The following is a 20,327-nucleotide window of genomic DNA, read 5'->3' as shown; positions in this document are numbered from 1 at the left end:
AAGTATGTGGGAGTTATTAGCCAAAACGCACTTTCCTTGATAATAGCTCCACCTAGTGGTGAAACTTCACAATGACAACAGATTATAAAATTTTTCGCCAGGTGTGACATATATTCCAAGTTTGGTGAGTTTTGGGGTATGTTCAGGCAGTGAAAAATGCGATCATTTGGGAAAAATAAAAATAACTAAAATAATTAAAACTGCGAGCAGTGATGTACGGGCCCTCGCAGTCCACGCGTGTCGGGGCATGCTGCCGTCGGGGCTTGTTCATGCAACAACTTCCGTTGAGTAATGAAAAGTGAAGGCAGTCAAGGGAAAAACGGTTTTGTCTTGATAACAGCGCCACCTAGTGGTAATTTTTGGTGTGTGAGGTACAGGGGCCAGTGTGTACCACCCCAATGAATTTCATATCCATAAGTATTGTGGTGTGGGCACAGTGCCAAAAACAAAATGAATCTGCCGCCAGAGCGCCACCTAGTGTCGGAGCGGTAAGACCTTGGTCAGCCATCCTCAGGAGGGCATTTGCAATAAGTGTACCAAGTTTCATGTCAATCAGACAAACGGATGTGGAGATATAAATTACTTCAATTTAAAGAGCGCCACCTAGTGGTGGTCGTCCAAAATTTGGCACAGAGCCTTAGGGGCTCATGGGGAAGTATTATCCTGAGTTTCATGTCATTCGGACACACCAATGTGGAGATATGCAACACTTCCTGTTTTGACCGAAATCTGCAGGAAATTGTTATTTAATAACTTGAGTATTCTTTGGAATATCAAAATTCTTTTAATAACTTTTTGTCAGGAGGGTCCACAGATGCTGTGTGCAAAGTTTCGTGCAAATCGGTCGAACTGCCTGGGAGGAGTTCGAAAAAGTAGGTTTGCGACATTTTGCGAGCTAGCGAAAAAAAACGGTAGGCGGATATGGGCGTGGCCTATACCCAGAGATTCAGGAGGATTCACTGAACGTGTGGATATAAGGTTTTTGAATGTGCGACAAAGTATGTGGGAGTTATAAGGCGAAACGCACTTTCCTTGATAATAGCGCCACCTAGTGGTGAAAATTCACAACGAAAACAGATTATAAAATTTTTCGCCAGGTGTGACGTATATTCCAAGTTTGGTGAGTTTTGGGGTATGTTCAGGCAGTGAAAAATGCGATCATTTTGGCCTAAAAATAATAAAAAAAAAAATAATAATAATCACTACAAAAACAATAGGGTCCTTGCAGGTTCCCTGCTCGGGCCCTAATTAAAACTGCGAGCAGTGATGTTACGGGCCCTCGCAGTCCACGCGTGTCGGGGCGTGCTGCTGTCGGGGCATGCTGCCGTTGTGGCTTGTTCACGCAACAACTTCCGTTGAGGAATCAAAAGTGAAGGCAGTCAAGGCAAAAACGCTTTTGTCTTCATAACAGCGCCACCTGCTGGTCATTTTTGGTGTGTGAGTTACAGGGGCCAGTCTATACCACCCCAATGACTTTCATATCCATAAGTGTTATGGTGTGGGCACAGTGCCAAATACAAAATGAGACGGCCACCAGAGCGCCACCTAGTGTCGGATCTGGAAAACATTTGTCAGCTATCCTCAGGAGGGCAGTGGCAATGAGTGTACCAGATTTTGTGTTAATCCGACAAACTGATGTTGAGATATAAATTACTTTAATTTAAAGAGCGCCACCTGGTGGTCATCATCCCAAATTTTGAACAGAGCCTTTGGGCCTCATAGGGAAGGAGGATCCTGAGTTTGAAGTCATTCGGACACACCAATGTGGAGACATGCAAAACTTCCTGTTTTGAGCGAAATCTGCAGGAATTAGTAATTTAATAACTTGAGTACTTTTTGGTATATCAAAATTCTTTTAATAACTTTTTGTCAGGAGGGTCCACAGATGCTGTGTGCAAAGTTTTGTGCAAATTGGTGTAATTCCCTGGGAGGAGTTCGAAAAAGTAGGTTTGCGACATTTTGCGAGCTAGCGAAAAAAAACGGTAGGCGGATATGGGCGTGGCCTATACCCAGAGATTCAGGAGGATTCACTGAACGCGTGGATGTAAGGTTTTTGAATGTGCGACAAAGTATGTGGGAGTTATTAGGCAAAGACAACAGATTATAAAATTTTTCGCCAGGTCTGATCTATATTCCAAGTTTGGCGAGTTTTGGGGTATGTTCAGGCAGTGAAAAATGCGATCATTTTGGCAGAAGAAAAATAACAAAAAATAATAATCATTACAATTACAATAGGGTCCTCGCAGGTTCCCTGCTCGGGCCCTAATAATAATCATTACAATTACAATAGGGACCTTGCAGGTTCCCTGCTCGGGCCCTAATAATCACTACAGAAACAATAGGGTCCTTGCAGGTTCCCTGCTCGGGCCCTAACTATATATATAATAATAATATATAATATATATATATATATATATATATATATATATATATTTATAATATATATTCGCCGCAGTTGCGTGTTACGCGACTCTCCACCGTTGTTTCTACACAAGTACTCAAGCATTTCCGGTATAACTAAGCAATAAAGTTCGTGCTTCTCCTCCAAATGATGCGTCACGGTACACGTCATGATGATGACGTGCGTGTTTTACATAAGTGTGGTTTTAGTTTGCCTATCAGCAAATCGGAAAAGTGCTAGCCTACATAGTCAGAAGTAGTCCGTTTCGACACACGTTTTGAAATGAAAACAATTCGGCTGCGTGAGGCTGGATGTTGCTGTTACGTCAAGTGTGACGTGATTGTCAATCAACGTTGTCTCCATGGTTTCTAGAGATTTCTCATAGGTTGTCCCTCCCATAAATCAGCAGGCTATAAAGTCAGCGGTAGTTAAGTTTCACCTTTCTTTTTCTCCGCGGAATGAAAGGTAACTACCTCACGTCTCATTCACGTATAAGACGACAGCTAATATGACGATATTAAACGTTAATAACGGAATATAGATATTAGCAACACTGATAATAGTCAAGCTAGGCAGTTTTACCATTCAGACATTGTGTTGAAAGTGTGTAATGATGTTGCAAGTAATTTCGGGTTAGCTAGCTATCTGACTAACGTCAGTTACAAAGTGGCAACGTTAGCGTTGGGTGAATACACAAATGAAAACGTGCATTTTAGAAGTAATATTCATATTGTTGTCGTTAGTGCTGTGATTGAGTGATATGTAATAGTTGTGGATGGATTGTATGTTTCTACAGAAAATGGCTGCTTTACCCTCCCCAACAAAGTTTCCCGACAGTAAGGACACGGAGTTTGCAGGACTTCGTGCAAGGTTCACTCTCTTTTGTGTAAGTGTACCTATTTAATGTTGCACTTGGTGAGAGTGGTGTCATGTAATCAGTGTTGGGAGTAACGCGTTACAAACGTGTTGCAATTACTGTAATGCATTACTTTTTGCTGTAACGCGGTAATGTAAGGCATTACAAAAACCAGGTTAATATTTTACTCGGTAAAAAATCCAGTAACGCGCGTTACAATGCATTTTAACGCCGCCATTAACTTCTGAGTTGTAATCATACAAATTCGCCAACACCGCGAGATTAGCAGAGGAGAAAAAATCTGTCCTTCCGACATTCCTTCGTCGGTCGCGTCAACCGTTGTAAAATTGCACGGTCTAGCTTGCAGGACCGTCTCACTGAATGTGTTGTGAGCTAACTAACTGCGTAGGCCTACTGATGAATGCAGCTTCTGCTAATGCTAACGTAGCTCCTCAGGGATTGAAGCCGTTATTTTTGTAACTTTGAAAATCTAACATGTGACAACATATTAGCTCAGAGTCGGAGGGCTGTGACTGTTGGTAGTTGCGGTAGATATTCTTCAAATACGCCGAATTGTGATATTATGGGTTATTATTGTTCAGATGATTTAGCTAAGCTGGCTAACAGATGCAAACGTCAGCGGTCTCTTGTTGCCACAGCAACAGTAAACATTCACGTTGACTGATGAGCTGTAAATTGAGATGGAGAATCAAGCTCAGATACTTTGAATTTTAGCACAAAATACAAGTAAACCTATAGGAAAGAATAGGTTTATTTAGCAATATTTACCATTGAATTCATTGTAATTTTTCTATGTATGTATTGCTTACTGAAGTGATAGCTATTTAAGAAGTATAATTTGTGTGTAACTTTAATTTGTCTGTAAATGCATTACTTTTACTGTAGTTTTCAATTGGCTGTGTGTAGTGTTGTCTTGAGCATTTTCAGGTCACAAAGATCTGGCTTTTTTGCATTGGAAAACACTAGGAAAGTGGCCTAATGAAAACAAGATGAAGACATTTGACTATTGTCTTCATAAATTATGGTGTCAGGAGTTTTCTTTAATGACACACACTTTTATTGATATGAATATTTGGTATTGAGCAAAGACCTGTATTTGAACGCTACTCTATTGAGTGCAATAAGATAATATGGATTTGGCGTTTTATATATATTATATTTAGAACGACAAATCCATATTTCTGGTTTTTTTTTTGGTGAAAGTAACTTAAAAGTAATGCAATAGTAGTGTAATGCGTTACAATTTAAACACAGTAATATTATAATGTAATGAATTACTTCGAAATGACAGTAACAAGTAATAAATTCATAATGCATTATGTTTTTAAAGTAACTTGGTCAACATTGCATGTAATGTGTGTTACTGTGCAAGTTGTTTTACTTGTGAGTAATGTTAGATAAATTTGTGTATCTTCTGTATGTTTTAGTATCGTTGCCGAGATGTCGCCATCCCGCCGGATGAGCGTTACAGAGAGGCTATCGGTCTGGCCAACGATAGCATGGAGCTTGCCCTGCGGCACAAACGAAAGGCACAGGCTGTGGATAAACAAGTTGCTGCACTTAGAAATGAAGTGGCTAAGAGGGATTGCAGACTGCTTCAGCTGCAGAAGGAGCTGCAGCAGCTGAGGCAACAAGGTCCGCCTCTTCCAACTGGTAAGTACAGTCATTGTGTAAGCCAGCAATATATGTATATGGAATGTAACAGAATGGTGATTGTGGTTATTATTACACTGCAGAGATCAGTGATGCTCAGATAATGGAGGCCTGCCAAGATGGTAAGTTTTAAATGTGTTAGTCAGTTACATTTGGTCCCTGCTTTTATATCAGTGTGTAATTGAAGTGTAATAACTTATTGAACTGTGTTGTTTATGTTGTTTGCTGTAGGAGCAGAAGGTGCAGAAGGTGGAGATGTTGTGGAGTAGAAATGGGGATGACATTTAAGTTTTGTTCTTTTGTTCATGGTTGTGTTTTGGTTTATAAATAAAGTTATTGTTCATAATTAAATTTGTGTCTGTTTTCTTTTGTACACATTTTGTATGCTGTTGAGGGTCTTTGAAATTGTCTTCACTTTTGAGACAGGAAACAATCATATTTTCACAGTATTTGAAGTCTTCCAGATGTGTTACTGTTAGCTATTAGTTATCTTTGTGTGTGTAAAAGATGGAAGTCAATTTTTGTGATGTTTGACTGTAGCATGTGAGAGTCGGTTTGTTTTGTAATCAAAAAGTTAAGATTATTGATGGAGACAAGTAAGCATTATTTGAAGTATAAAGCTAAGTTTATATTTTTCCTTAAAAGCTGTTTATGTTGACTTGTTAAGTGTCATTGTTTTAAGCACAATCTCACTTTAGATTTCAGATTTGAGAGTTTTGTTTATCTCACATTGGGGAAATGTAGTTTTGCAGGTAGACATACATACAATACATACAAGAGTAGGTATACAGATGTCCAATATGTACAGGTGATAACAGAAGTAGATTTGACAAATATAGGAAAAAGATTTAAATAAGATACAGAAAATATAAATATGTAGAAAAAGAAAATGGTATTGTACTGGGTATTTGCACAGGATGGCAGAGGTAGAAATGATAAGTAGTGCAAGATAAGAAAGGTGCTTATGGTGTTACAATAGTTTTCCAGTCATAATTTCATTTTGACATTGTATTAATATATCTAACCTAACATCATGCAAAATAATACAATGTCAGTAGGAAACAGTGTGATTTATTACTGTCAAGACTTTGTGTTTTGCTACCAGTAACAAAACGGGGTTGGCATGTTATCTTGTCTGCATGCAGTGAGGCTGTGTGTCAATATTATGTAATCTCAAATCTGTCATCAGCCAACTGCTAGTCATTTTTGGTGTGTGAGTTACAGTCACCAGTTTATATGACTGATGACTTTTGTTGACATAAGTGTTCAGGGATCGGCACAGTGTGAAATGTTTAACATTTCAAACTGAAGAATTACTTGGCATTTATGGTCATCTGTGTCTTTTTCGTGCTAATATGTCCACCTGGCAGCCAACAATATATCATATCTGGTGATTATGGAAAACGCTGCGAAAAAGCAGCGGAGATTGATTTTACTTGGCTTTTGTCATGGACTTGAACGCATCAACCAATCACGTCGTGAGAAAAAAAGTTGACGTCAGCGCTGCAACGTTTGAACGGTTGTCTGTTACTTGGCTTCGTCCTGTGCAGACTGCTTCACCTTGGCTCTTCGGATTTTTCAACAAATACACACAAATATATACAGATACTCGCAGATATTTACACCACTCTCGGATTACGACAGCAGCATTCTCTTCAAGGACCTTCACCTTGCTCAACACGGTAAGTTCATCTTGATTAAAGCCGCTGTTTCCCATCGCGGCACAGAGAAGGCTGCTCTGCCAGTGTAGCGGACAACGAGCTAACAGCCATGCTAGCTGCCTCGTCGAACCGTCATTTTGAATGTATAATTCTGAATGTATGTAAAATACTGCTATCTTCAGTAAGGTACATTGCGTGTGTATGGTTTGTAAATGAGTATTATCAATGCTGTTATTAACTCTGTTAGCTACTCTGCTGTCACGAGACAGCTAGTTAGCAAGCATTATTAGCATCGCTCGGCAGCAGAAACCTTTGGGTGTTTTTTTCTAAACGAGCTAAAAGTTACCGAGTCTTCTCCTGCAGTAGCTACTGTAACTAGCTTCCCTGTAGTCATAGGAGAGGTGGTTGGCTGTTAGCACAGGTTATAACCACATGTTTGGTAGCATATGAGTGCCCTTGGTGTGTTTGCTAAAGCAGCTACAAGCTACTAGCAATGCCAGTCTTTAGACAATATTCATTTAATTTAATATCAAGTCATTTCATCTGTCACATCGGCTCACTGGTAAACGACTCCGTTATTACGCTGCGATTGGCGCGAGTATATTTGAAATGTCGCTGGGGTTGTCGCGCGGTGGTTGTCGGGAGTACAATTTCAACTTGGAGGCGTTTTGCGCCATGATTGGCTGGAGTACATTTTTGAACTTCGCGGGCGTTGTAGCGCTTCACTGCAGACAGACAGAGTAAAAGAGAAATGTATAGTGAAAAAGAAACACGCAACTTACTGACTGTACCCTCTACTATACTCCTAATTTAGCAATATCATCAAACTGTAAAACGGCAATCCACTACCTGTGCAGAGCTTTTCAGTAATTATTGTTTTCATTAATGTAGCTATGTATTGGGGAGAAGGTCATTGTAACATGGCTACATGGAAATGAAATGTGTTTTCAACCCTCCTGTGGTGTTCGCATAAAATCTGACTGGTTTATAACATCATAATATCATAAAAATGTGGTTGTTTTGATTATTCATGTTGATTTTCTGATGTTCTGTGAATTTGGTCTGTGTTGTCATCATTATTATTATAATTTTCAGTGTCTATTGTTTGCATATTCACTGCAGTTATTGATGTTCACTGGTACTTGGATACATTATGTACAGTATTAAAAGGTCTTAAATAGAACTTGGTGCCAATTATGTTTAAATGATGTTTTTTGTGTTAATGTAAGAGCAGTTAAACCAGACTGGTCAAATTTGACTGGGAACACCAAAGTAAAGGTGACAAACAAACATAATACAAGGGTTAAAGTAAACTATCAGCATTTTAGTCTAGTATTTGTCAGTGTTGTATGAATACTTTGATTTAAGTAACAACTTTAATTCTTCTGCTTCCATCACTGGTTGCTTTTTAAACGTGTGTATAAGATGTATTTTTCCAATTATTGCAGGCTAAAGATGAGTTGTAATGTCAATATTAATCAATTGTCTACTTGTTATTAGATGCCACGGGGCAAGTCTTACCGTCGTTCGGAGGCAGCCAAACGGCGTATGGCAGAACGGCGAACGGTTGACGTGGAACCGCAGCGGCCCGCCAATGTCTCTGTCGCACGTATGTAAATCTTTTCCTTGTATGTGTATGTATATTTTGCTAGTGGCAAGGTGTGTTGCGTTTACATGATTTGTGATTTGTAATATTTTATGAACTGCGTGTATCTCGGTGTCTTTTTCTTCTGTGTATTAGTTGGCACTGGTCAGCGCCACGCTGTGCGACAATGGCCAGTCTCGTCTCTGACGGGAAAACAGCACAAGCTGGTCATTCCGCCGGAAGTCCCTGACGAGAAGGTAAAATAATAACAATAATGATAATATTAATAACAAGACTTATAATAATTAGCGCTTTTCATTCTATAACAATGTAATCTTTTTTTCCAGTTTGTTCTTCTCATAGGCGCTTCCCATCTGCGCGCTTTCGCAGATGGCATTGTTCCGATGCCAGAGGGCTCGCTCTCCTTTGGCATCATGTCCACGCCCGGGGCCTGCGCGAGGGAGCTGAGGACCGAGTTGCTGCACGCTGCTGTTCCTCGGACTCCTGACGCAGTCCTGGTCATGGCGCCAAGCAACAACCTGACAACCAGCAAGACCATCGACGAGGCAGGGGCGGACTTCGCTAAGTTCCTGCAAGCCGCTTGCAGTCGATGGTCTAACGTAGGTTTATTTTCTATTGTTTTCATTGATTTATTACCACAGTTAATTTAGTTGTATGAACTGTTGCAAAATAATGTATATTTATATGATATTAGTTATTGCATTTTCAGAAAGAAATTACTTTGTCATTAACAACCACTTTGCTCTCCAGGTGTGTGTCGCAGACTTCGTACCTCGTTTGACCGTTGAAGTCCTTCAGCAAGACTTCATGCGTCAAGAGTTCCGCCGCGTGGCAGCACGTATGGGTAAGCTTTAAAAAGACTAGAGTTTAAGTACATTTCCACGTATAATGCATCATATGTTGTTTGGCAGACCGTTTGAACGAATATTACAATTTCCATAATCATTCAGGTAAAACTTTAAATATAGCCCATAGAGATGTTAAAATAATGTATGTTATTTTTCTTTTTTAGGTGTCAGGTACTTCCCTACAGCTGAGCATTTCCCCATGAACCGCCGTGAGCTGTGGTGCAGAGATGGTGTAAGTAGAATACATAGTGTCATCTACACTTTGTCTGTAGTCGAATGACAAGTTTATTGCACCGCGTAATCCGTTTCATTTTTGTTACTTTTGCAGGTTCACCTCAGCGATAGTGACGGCATGCCCGTTCTAGCCGGGCTGCTGTGGAACGCTGCATTTGAACAACTGCAGCCTCCGACACCAACGGTACAGCCTGCTCCCAGAGCGTCGCCGCCTCGTAGGCACGTCGTCCCAAAGGTGGTTGTCAGGGGACAGGTCGCCGTACCTCGTCCCTCAAACCCCTTTGAGTGGACAGTCGTCGGCAAGGGCGGGAAGGTAATTGTTTACGCATTGTAATGCTGCGGTTGATGTATTTTTGATCAGCTGACCTCTGCAATGTTCGACTGGTGGTTTAATACAAAGTATCTTATTTTGTCATTACAGAGGAGAGCACCTGAGGAACGTGAGCAGTCCTCTGGTGCAGAGAGGGTGGTTCAGCAGCAGGTATGTTACACTTGATTTAACCTAGCCTGTTTTGGATACGATTGTTGATTTGATGATGGCGTTTTGACAGAGGAGTCGTTCTCTATATGCATTTCACAGGTTGACGCAAGCGCACTCCAACTCATCCAGCCAAACCCTGTTTGGTTCAGCAGTTCGGTGTTGGCTGCGATGGATGCTGCTGTGCCATCCCATCTTCCTACCCCTGATTCTGCCGCTGTTCCACGAAGCTCAAAGGTAAACTGCGTGCAAGTTGTATCTCTTGGTTTGTTGAAGGCTGTGTAGCATCTCCTTTTTCCTGATACACTCACAACAACATGCAAAACTGCACAATATTGTCCACAAGGGCATTTGCCCAAATATGGCTTCAGAAAGTGTTTTTTTTTTTTCTTCCTTTAGCGTCCAAAAGTGGAACATCGTCGTCGGACTTCTGCAAGCCAGAAGGTTTGTCTCGATTTTATTCGATATTTGACTTATTGGGATTTTTTTTTGTGCACGTCTGCAGTATTATGGCAATAATTGGATAATCATTGGAAAAAAATGTTCTCTAGGTCCCGGCGAGAGCTTTGCCCGTGGTGAAACCCGTGCCACCGCCTGCAACTGCTCATCTGAAAGCGGACGCCAGGAGGGAGGTTAGTACAGTTTGTGCGTCTAGTACCTTTTTATAAAAATAGTAGTATAGTTTATTTATAAATCATTTAATGTTTTTCTTGTCTCCTAGGTCGCCGTCGCCACCTCCGCCGCCGACACCCCTGTCGTCGCTGCGCCGGGCGGGGACCTTCAGCCTGTCGTCGATCTCGGTGTCTCGCCGGCACCGAGATCCAACAAAGGTAAGTGTGACGCTAACCCCGTTCCTTGCAGGTGTGAAGAGGTCCTGCAGTCTGTTGTTCCTGGCATTCGTGTCAAAAGTGCACCAGTCACTTACGATATAAATACACCCATGGCATGTGGCGTTGCAGCAGTCATGAAACATGTCATTTCTCCAGTGTGTACGTGGAAAGGGACCGATGTTGATAGCATAGGCGTAGAAGGTGGCAAACTGGCCAGTTACATCGAAGCTAGGCAGAAGAGCGAGGATAAACAGGACTTGTGCAAGTTGATTGAACAGCACAATGTGTTTGGCAGGCAGTGGCAGGTAGCTATTCCTCCTCCAGTACGTAGCGATTTTAATTGGCTGGAGGGAGACACCGCGATGTACGAGAAGCTGCAAGAGCAGTTGTTTATCCACGGCGCGTGTTTGTTGAACCTCGGGGGTGCGGTCAGTGCCGTTATTCTCCATAACGGGTATTTTGTGGTTGTTGATTGTGGCACGCGTGATGCATGTGGGATGGCATCTGGTATTGGCACATCTGTGGCTGTGTTCAACACATGCCTTAATGACTTGATGCTTCACATCAGTCATTTGCAGGAGTCTTTAGGCGCGAAGTGGTATGCCGTGCATGGCATTTCTGTCATTGAGTATCCAGTAGATAACGACAGGGAGAGCGCTACATTGTTTGCAGGCGAGACCGTTGACGTCGGAGTTGCAGCAAAGCTCGAGGATGGTAGTTCAGTCAGGCCAGAGACCGATGTAAGTTCCATCAGGGGAACTTTTCACCAAGGGGACGCTCGGTTCCAACACGGAGGGCTTCAGTGTATGGCTGTAAGTTTGGTAGCTATAGCCAAACACAGCATTGATACTGTGTTTTCGTGGCAGTCTGGCGATCTGGATAAGGTTGTAGAGTTAGGGGACGAGCTCTACACGTCGTTGCGGGAAAGTAAGTCTATCAGTGGGCGGTCTGAACTACTGTGCGTTCCAGATTTGCCCAAAGAGTCCATTATCGATGGAGAGAAATTTGAGTTTGAGTACGGTGACTACGTTTCTGGTGACATTGATGTGGTTGAGGGACAGCTTGTTGATGCAGGTGTGTACACCACTCTCAGGAATGGTTTGGGAAAGATGTGCAGCAAATATGACACATGCTTTCTGACTGTGAGTGGCAGCACGTGTGCTATCATTGGTCGAGATGAGCAGTATGCAGTAGTTGACTCCCACGCACGTGGTGCAGATGGCATGGTAGATGTGAATGGGTTTAGCGTTGTTGTGTATTTTAGTTGCGTTGACCGTGTGTTTGATCACATATGCAAATTTGCCACCGCAATGAACACTCCAAAGCTGTTTGAGATTGCAGGTGTTTGTGTCACTCACAAAAGTCAAAGTGCAACTGTGGAAAGCAGAGAGGTCGACTTTGGTCGTAGCTTACCTCTTCAGCCACCGCTTAAAGTGTCGGCTGAACAGGTAAGCCTTGGCAGTAGCAGCAGTCAGGCAGGCGTGAAACGTAAGATTTCAGTGGGTAGTCATGGATCGAAAAAGTTGAAAAGCAGGGATGTTAATGTGGTTAATTCAGATGTTGTATTTGTCAGCGATGTGACGAGTAAAAGGCTTGAGTTTAATCCACTGCGTGGTGACGTTGCACAAGCTTTGTGCAAACAGTTGAACGTAGAGTCGGAGAAACTTGATGTAGTATCGACAGAGGTTGGTGCATTAGGGGCTCCTTGTAAGAACGAGCAAATAGTTGGTGATGGTAATTGTTTCTTTAGAGCGGTTAGTCAAGCTGTGTGTGGTACACAGAAGAATCATAGGAAAATCAGATTAGCTGTGTTTAAGCAATTACAGGCAAATCCCCTAGCATATATTTTGCGTCCTGAGTATTCCTCAATGGCAGATTATCTCGGTAGATCGAGAATGCGCTATGTGGGTAGTTGGGCCACTGAGGTAGAGATTCAAGCAGCAGCAGATTGTTTAGGAGTGAATATTTTCACGTATTATGGTGATCGCTGGCTTGAATACAGTTGCAAGAATATGCAGTTGTCCAATCAGGCAGTGTATTTAGAGAATTGTAACGGTAACCATTATGAGACTGTTGTTTGTGTTATGAAGCCTCAGATGCAGACTTGTTATGGTTACTGCAAAGTGAGCGTGTCTTGTGTTAGAGGGTACAATTTTAGATGTCAAAGTAGAGAGAGTAGTGTTTGTGCTGAGAGTTCAAGTGCAGTTGTAGCTCCAGGTTGTGTAGCTGAAAAAGTCATCCATATTGAAGATAATGTTATAGAACAGAAGGATAGTGCTGTGTCTAGGCAAGAGCAGACTTCATTTACATTTAAGCCAACTAATGTTAGTTTTTCTAAGTATTTGAAAAATAAAAAGAAATTAAAAATAATGAAAAAATACCAGGAGAATTATTTGCATAGGATGAAAGTCATTGAAATCAATAATAGGCGATATAGGGAAAATGTAATGTATAAACATAAACTTATTGAAATGATGAAAAGGAAATATAGGGAAAATGTAATACATAAGCATAAAGTTCTTGAAATGAAGAAAATGAAATATAGGCAAAATGTAGTGCATAAGCATCAAGTTATTGAAACGGTTAAAAGGATATATAGGGAAAATGCAGTATATAAACATAAACTTAAGGAAATGAGTAAAATGAAATATAGGGAAAGTGAAGTGCATAAGCATAAACTTAAGGAGATGAGTAAAATGAAATATAGGGAAAGTGAAGTGCATAAGCATAAACTTAAGGAGATGAGTAAAATGAAATATAGGGAAAGTGAAGTGCATAAGCATAAACTTAAGGAGATGAGTAAAATGAAATATAGGGAAAGTGAAGTGCACAGGCAGCATGTAAAAGCCATGAGTGCAACTAAGTATCATGGAAGTCTTGAGCATAAGAAGCGTGTTATAGCTGCAAACAAATTGAAGAGGGAACAAAATAAAGAAAAGGCAGAGCAGTTTGATTATGTTAGAGAACAGTTTTGGGATAAAGTTAAAGATGGGCCAGATTTTGTGTGCTGTGTATGCCACAGAATGTTGTTTAAGAATCAGGTTTTAAAGTGTAAAAGAGATAATTATACAAAAAGTAAAGAAATAAGTGTAATTGCAGATCAATGTATTAGTGAAGAGTATTTGCATAAATGTAATGAAGACTGCGTATTGCCGTGTCAATGGTTGGATACAGCTAGAGGAGAGCTGTGGATTTGTAGCACGTGTCACTCTAAGATTAGTAAAGGTGTTGTGCCACCTGAATGTGCATTAAACAATTTGGCGGTTTGTCCCATTCCACCAGAATTGGCGTGTTTGAATAGTTTAGAGCGACATTTGATCGCGATGCATATTCCGTTTATGAAGATGTTGGCATTGCCTAAAGGTGGGCAAAATGGAGTACATGGACCTGTAACGTGTGTTCCTGCAAATATTGTGCAGACGAGCAATTTGCTGCCACGTACAGACATGGAAGGATCTTTGTTGCCGGTAAAGTTGAAGCGGAAGCTAACTTATAAAGGACATTATGAGTATGAGTTTGTTGATAGTACGCGCGTAAGGCAGGCTTTGCAGTATTTAAAAGGGACAAATGTCCATTATAAAGACGTAGAGTTTAATGAAGCGTGGATAAACCACTTTTGTAGGGAACCGGATACTGATTGTAATGGTGGTGGTGAAGCATCTGCAGATGTTGGGGAAGATGAGCTTCTGCATGATAGACAACAACACTGCATGTTTCAGGATACTTGCCTTATGCCTGTAGATATTGGTCAGGAAACACTGGATCAATCTTTTGATGATATCTTGAATTTGGCTCCAGCAGAAGGCAACTCTCCTGTCAGGTTGTTGTCTGATCATACAAATGAAGCAAAATGCTTCCCAGTGTTGTTTCCTACGGGACTTGGTACATATCGTGATAATAGACAGCATCGTTTGACTTTGTCGCGTTATTTCAATAACAGGATTTTACATGCTGATGGTAGATTTGCACAAAATGTTGAATACATCTTTTATGCTCAGTACTTATCTGAGGTAGAACAGGTTGTGTCAAATGTATCAATAGCATTGCGAAAGGGTAAAGGAGGTGCTAGATCTGAAAAAGTTACCAAACATTTATTGAATGATGAAGAATCCTTGAAAAACTTGTTGCATGTTGATGATGGGTTTCGTTTTCTTAAACCCATTAGAGGTACCCCATCTTTTTGGCAGGGAGCCCAGCGTGATTTGTTGGCTTGTGTTCGTCAGCTGGGTGTTCCCACGTGGTTTTGTTCGTTTTCTTCAGCTGACATGCGGTGGAAAAATCTCCTCAATAGCATTTTGAAGCAGGCAGGCAGAACAGAGACAGCCGAACAGTTAGAATGGGCAGATAGGTGTCAACTTTTGCGTGGCAATCCGGTCACTGCTGCAACAATGTTTGATTTTCGCTGGCATTGTTTTTTGAGAGAGGTGCTCATGTCTCCATCTAATCCTATTGGCAAAATAAAGGATTATTTTTATAGGGTGGAATTCCAGCAGCGTGGATCACCACATGTTCACTGCCTCTTTTGGATAGAGAATGCCCCAATAATTGATAAAAACACAGATGAAGAGGTAGTTCAATTTATTGATCAGTATGTAACATGCGAATTACCAGCACATGATGAAACATTATTGGAAATTGTAACATCTGTGCAACAACATTCAAAACGACATTCAAAATCTTGTAAAAAGAATAAAACTGTTTGTCGTTTCAATTTTCCTAAGCCGCCGTCCGCAAAAACTTTTATTTCACGTCCAGTCAGTGAAGAGGATGGCAAAGAATCTTGTAAATGTAAGGTAGATAAAGCACAGAAATTGGACAGCTGTGCATGCAAAAATGAGGGTCAGAAAAAACCAGAGATCATGAAAAAAGAGATTGCAGTTGCCATTATGACAAAAATTAAGACGGCTCTTTCAGATGAGAATGCCAGTTTTGATAGTGTGGAACAGTTGTTTAGACATTTAGGATTAAATCAAACGGTTTTTGAGGCTGCGTATAATCGCGTTGGCAGGAAGACGCATGTGGTTTTGAAGAGGCAGGCGAACGAGGTTTGGATCAATCAGTATAGCAAACCACTTTTAAAATGCTGGAATGCTAATATTGACATCCAATATGTCGTTGATGCCTATGCTTGCGTAGTGTACATTATTTCTTACATCTCCAAGGCAGAAAAGGAGATGGGGTTGTTGTTAGGAAATGCGCAGAGGGAAGCGGCTAAAGAGGGTAATAGTAGTGCTAAAGATGCATTGAAAAATTTAGGAAGTGTGTATTTACACAATAGGGATGTTTGTGCTCAGGAGGCAGTGTATAGGTTGACAAACATGCATCTTAAGGAGTGCTCTAGGAAAGTTGTGTTTGTGCCGGTAGGGGAGAATACAGTTAGAATGAGTTTGCCTTTAAGCGTGTTAAAACAAAAGGCATCATCACATGATCTTACCGATGAAGATATGTGGATGAGGAATACTGTAGACAGGTACAAGAATAGGCCGAAGGATGGTACATTTAATGACATGTGTTTGGCAGCATTTGCATCAGAGTATCGCGTCTTGAGTAAAAATGAAACGTGTGTCAATAGGGTGAAATTAAACAACGATTGTGGTTTTGTTGTGAAAAGAACACGTACGCAGCCCGCCGTTGTTCGTTACGTGCGCTTTTCGGAGACTAAGAATCCGGAATTGTTCCATCAGAGCATTTTGCAGTTGTTCTTGCCGTATCATAACGATGGGCAGCTCAAACCGGCGGGGTTTGAGACGTTTGAGCAGTTTTATAGTCACGGTCGTGTGAGATTGGGTGATAAATCGCTACATTTGGTTAAAGCGGTTGTCGATCAGAATAGATGCAAATTTGAAAGGGACGCAGATGAGTTGGACGATATCCAAAATTCAATCGATAGTGACGGTGTTTTAGAAGATGCCTGGTGCGAGCTGTGCCCAGAGCAGGAGTTGGAACGTTTAGAGTGTATAGAGGAACGTAGAGAGACGGAGCAGATAGTTGACGAACCAGTAGATGGCATTCCAGATTTAGCGGTAAACGGTAAAGACGTTGCACATTTACAAAAGAGAAACAATGTCCTCTGCAGACGTGACGGTTTGGCTTTAGTTAGGTCTCTGAATGAGACACAGATGTGTATTTTTTATCAGATTAGGCAGTGGTGCTTAGATAGGGTAAGTGGAGCAAGGCCAAATCCGATACATGTATTTATTACAGGCGGTGCGGGGACAGGTAAGAGCCATTTGATCAGGGCTATACAGTACGAGGCAATGAGGTTGTTGTCGAGAGTGTGTCGCGATCCGGACGACATTTGCGTTGTACTAACAGCTCCTACGGGGATAGCGGCGCACAATTTAAATGCAGCTACTATTCACAATGCGTTTAGCATTGGTAAAGACGTACGCTTACCTTACACTCCGTTGGGTGAGGAGAAGCTGAATTCTTTACGTGCTAAATATAGTAGCTTGCAGCTTTTGATAATAGATGAAATCTCCATGGTTGATCACAAACTATTGGCTTACATCCATGGAAGATTAAGACAAATTAAGCAATCTGGTGACTATTCCCCGTTTGGAAATGTTAGTGTAATTGCAGTTGGAGATTTTTATCAGTTGCCTCCAGTGAAAGGGAAACCTTTGTATTTAGACGACGTAGGTGTTGATTTGTGGTCTCGGTTGTTTAAGATTGCGGAATTGAAAACAATCGTTCGTCAGAAAGATCAGGTATTCGCAGAGTTGTTGAATAGAGTTAGAACTCGGTCAAAAGGTACCCCGATGTTGGATAGCGACATTGAAATATTACAACGTTGTGAAACCGGCGAAGTCAGCTCAGCTTTGCACATATTTCCCACAAATCGGCAAGTAAATGTACATAATCTACAGCGGTTGTTTATAACTTGTCCGGATTATGTTGCGATACAGGCTCAGGATTACGTGAACAGTAAGAAAACAGGCAAGCTGGAGTTGATAAGCGGACATCATTCCAGAGCATACGACACATGTCTGGATGAGACGCTGCTTTTAGGGAAAGATGCCCGCGTAATGCTGTTTAAAAACTTAGATGTAGCGGACGGTCTGGTCAATGGGGCGTGTGGCACTGTCACACACATAGTTTATCCGGAGGATGACGAAACGAGGTTTCCTCAGACGGTGTATGTCAAATTCGATGACGATAGGGTAGGCGTACAGAAGAGGAAACGCTGTGCATTTGCCTCTGCGGTAGAAATGGGTTCCACGGGCATTGGACCTGAAGAGGATAGGGTAACCAAAAAGGGTGGAATGCGTAGGCAATTTCCACTGAAGCTTGCCTGGGCTTGTACAGTACATAAAGTACAAGGCATTACAGTAGATAAAGCGGTAGTGTCCCTTGAAAAGATTTTTGCAGCTGGACAGGCGTATGTAGGTTTGAGTCGGGTAAGAGATTTGTCAGGGTTGGTGATCAGGGATTTTAAGGAGAAAGCCATCTATTGTAAGGACGCAATTAAAGATGCAATTGAACAGATGCCTTCCTTCATGGTCGAGAATATTACAAGGCACAAATTCAATACGCAGACCTTTACTGTGTTTTTGATGAATGTGCAGAATTTGACCCAACATGTATCCGATTTGGCATTGTGTACACAGCATTTGCAGCTTAACTGCATTGCTGTTACAGAAACATGGCTGCCTGCAGTTTCCTCATTTGAAACTGTAAAGATGGACGGTTATGTATTTCATAATCAGCCAAGGAATTTGTCCTACAGTAGCAGCGACCCAATATTGACAGAAATTCAAGGTCAACAACATGGTGGAGTTGGCCTTTATAGTGCAGACAATTTGGCATGTAATGTTCTCCAGGTACCAAATGTAAATTTAGAATGTTTGGTTTACTACTGCACTACATACAGCATATTAATAGCAGTAATTTACAGACCACCATCTTATCCCATGACTTTGTTTAAACAAAATTTAAGCAAATTACTTGATTGGCTGAATCCACAAAGCGACACAGTTGCCGTCATGGGAGATTTCAATGACGACATTTTGAAATCATCGTCAATTGCCAAATTCATGACAAACAAAGGGTTTGTTCAATTTGTGAAACAACCAACAACAGAAAACGGCACACTAATTGATCATGTGTATGTGAAAACAACACATTATATTGTTGAATCCTTAGTGGTGCCAACTTATTTCAGTGACCATGAGGGGATCATGTGTTCTTTTACATCTAGGACCTAGAAGAGTTGTTAGGGACAAGAGCAGTAATAATTTTATATATATATATATATATATATATATATATATATATATATATATATATTGTTGCCTCGTATATCGTTGCCTCGTACTAGATAGATAGATAGATAGATAGATAGATAGATGACCAAAAAATAATTGTTGATTGTTGTTGTTTATATCGTAGTTCTTTATATATGGATGTTTTCCTTTTAGGAGTTTTGTGTGCTATGTTGTGTGTTTTAATATATAAAAAGACAAAAAAAAGTTTTTCATTACATTCATCATGTTTCCTTAGGAGGTTTGTGTTATTCTGTATTGTGTGTTCAATATATAAAAAACAAAAAAAACAAAAAACAAAACAAAACCAAAAAAACACCCCCCCAAAAAAAAACTTTAGATATAAAAAGGGTTTCGTTTCCTGCATTACAACAGCATTTTAAACTACAACATGTTATGACAAATAGTAATAATAATTGTAATCACTAATGTCAGTGATACACATTTGGAGTTTTATAAGTCAAACATTTTATTGAAAACGTTTAAGCTCATATATAGCACTTACATTGCATTAATCACATAATATCAATGTCATATGCTGTTGCTAATGCAGGTTTTGCTTTACCTTTCATGTAGCCTCAAAAAGCAAAAGGCACTGGTAATGGTACTCCTGGTTTACTGGGATGGGGTTCGATTCCCTGCGGTGTCCTGCTGATTGTTTTTGCATTTACAATGAAAGGCCATATTTTACTATATTAAATGTATAACAAGTGTGACTAAAGTTCATAACAGAAAATCAACATTAAATTACCACAAAAAAACATCATTCAAACATATTCATGACCAAATTTTATTTAACAGCTTTTAATACTGTAAACAGTGTTTCCAACTAGTGAAAATACAAAGAATAGACACTGAAAATTATAATAATCATCTTGTCACGATCTATGGCTGCAGTGTCTGTGTTGTGTTTTTTGTGCTTGTGTGTTGTGTTTGCTTGCAGAGGTGCACTGGAAGGCTGGGTGGAGTTTGCTGTCTCGGGAGGGATCACACGCACCTGCAGTAGGTTGACAATCAGCGGCCGCTTAAAGGCCCTGATCCTCACTGTAGCTGCTGGCAGATGATTTTGTGAACGACACGCACCTGTGTTTTCCAGTACAACGACTACCTTCACCTTGCTTTGTGTACAGTGTCCATCTGAGCGCCGACCAACATGTGACTCTGCTCCTGCGTACCGATTCCTCAGCACCTCTGCAGCACTCAACCTGCCCTGCGCTCCTCCGAGTGGCCATCTCCTCAGCAAGGCTGCAGCAATACAGTTCCGCTACGCTCCTTTCTAGCAGCTACACACCACACAACTCTTAAGCCCCACTGCAACACAGCACCTGATCTGCACTCCTATGAGCGGCTACCCACTACGTTGCACCTCAACTCCTGTTGAGATACAATAGTTGTTGTTTTTTTGCACCAGTCATATGCTACTCCACATGTTCACTTAATGATGTCCCTATATATATAGCTGTACTTATCCCGTT

General features: G+C 41.0%; 1 protein-coding gene and 1 long non-coding RNA gene across 2 annotated transcripts; both read left to right on the top strand.

Annotated features, from left to right (window-relative positions):
• Nucleotides 1–3,200: 3,200 nt before the first annotated feature.
• Nucleotides 3,201–5,231, top strand: LOC311262513 (uncharacterized protein; the record flags this gene model as incomplete). Its single annotated transcript, XM_084361947.1, has 4 exons — nt 3,201–3,287; nt 4,706–4,931; nt 5,015–5,053; nt 5,163–5,231. 4 exons carry the CDS (start codon nt 3,201–3,203, stop codon nt 5,198–5,200), a joined length of 390 nt encoding a protein of 129 aa, XP_084218073.1. The 3' UTR covers nt 5,201–5,231.
• Nucleotides 5,232–6,473: 1,242 nt separating this feature from the next.
• Nucleotides 6,474–18,813, top strand: LOC311263171. The gene is made up of 12 exons (XR_014623326.1): nt 6,474–6,613; nt 8,093–8,201; nt 8,334–8,434; nt 8,525–8,797; nt 8,949–9,042; nt 9,211–9,278; nt 9,375–9,593; nt 9,702–9,761; nt 9,861–9,995; nt 10,158–10,202; nt 10,310–10,390; nt 10,480–18,813. It is a non-coding gene; the product is annotated as an uncharacterized lncRNA (long non-coding RNA).
• Nucleotides 18,814–20,327: the final 1,514 nt, after the last annotated feature.

The sequence above is a fragment of the Pagrus pagrus genome (assembly GCF_965226575.1).
Source record: "Pagrus pagrus genome assembly, chromosome: 9".
Classification (NCBI taxonomy): Eukaryota; Metazoa; Chordata; class Actinopteri; order Spariformes; family Sparidae; genus Pagrus; species Pagrus pagrus.
Note: the sequence above shows the minus strand (reverse complement) of the source record. Positions and strands in the feature narration are given on the sequence as shown.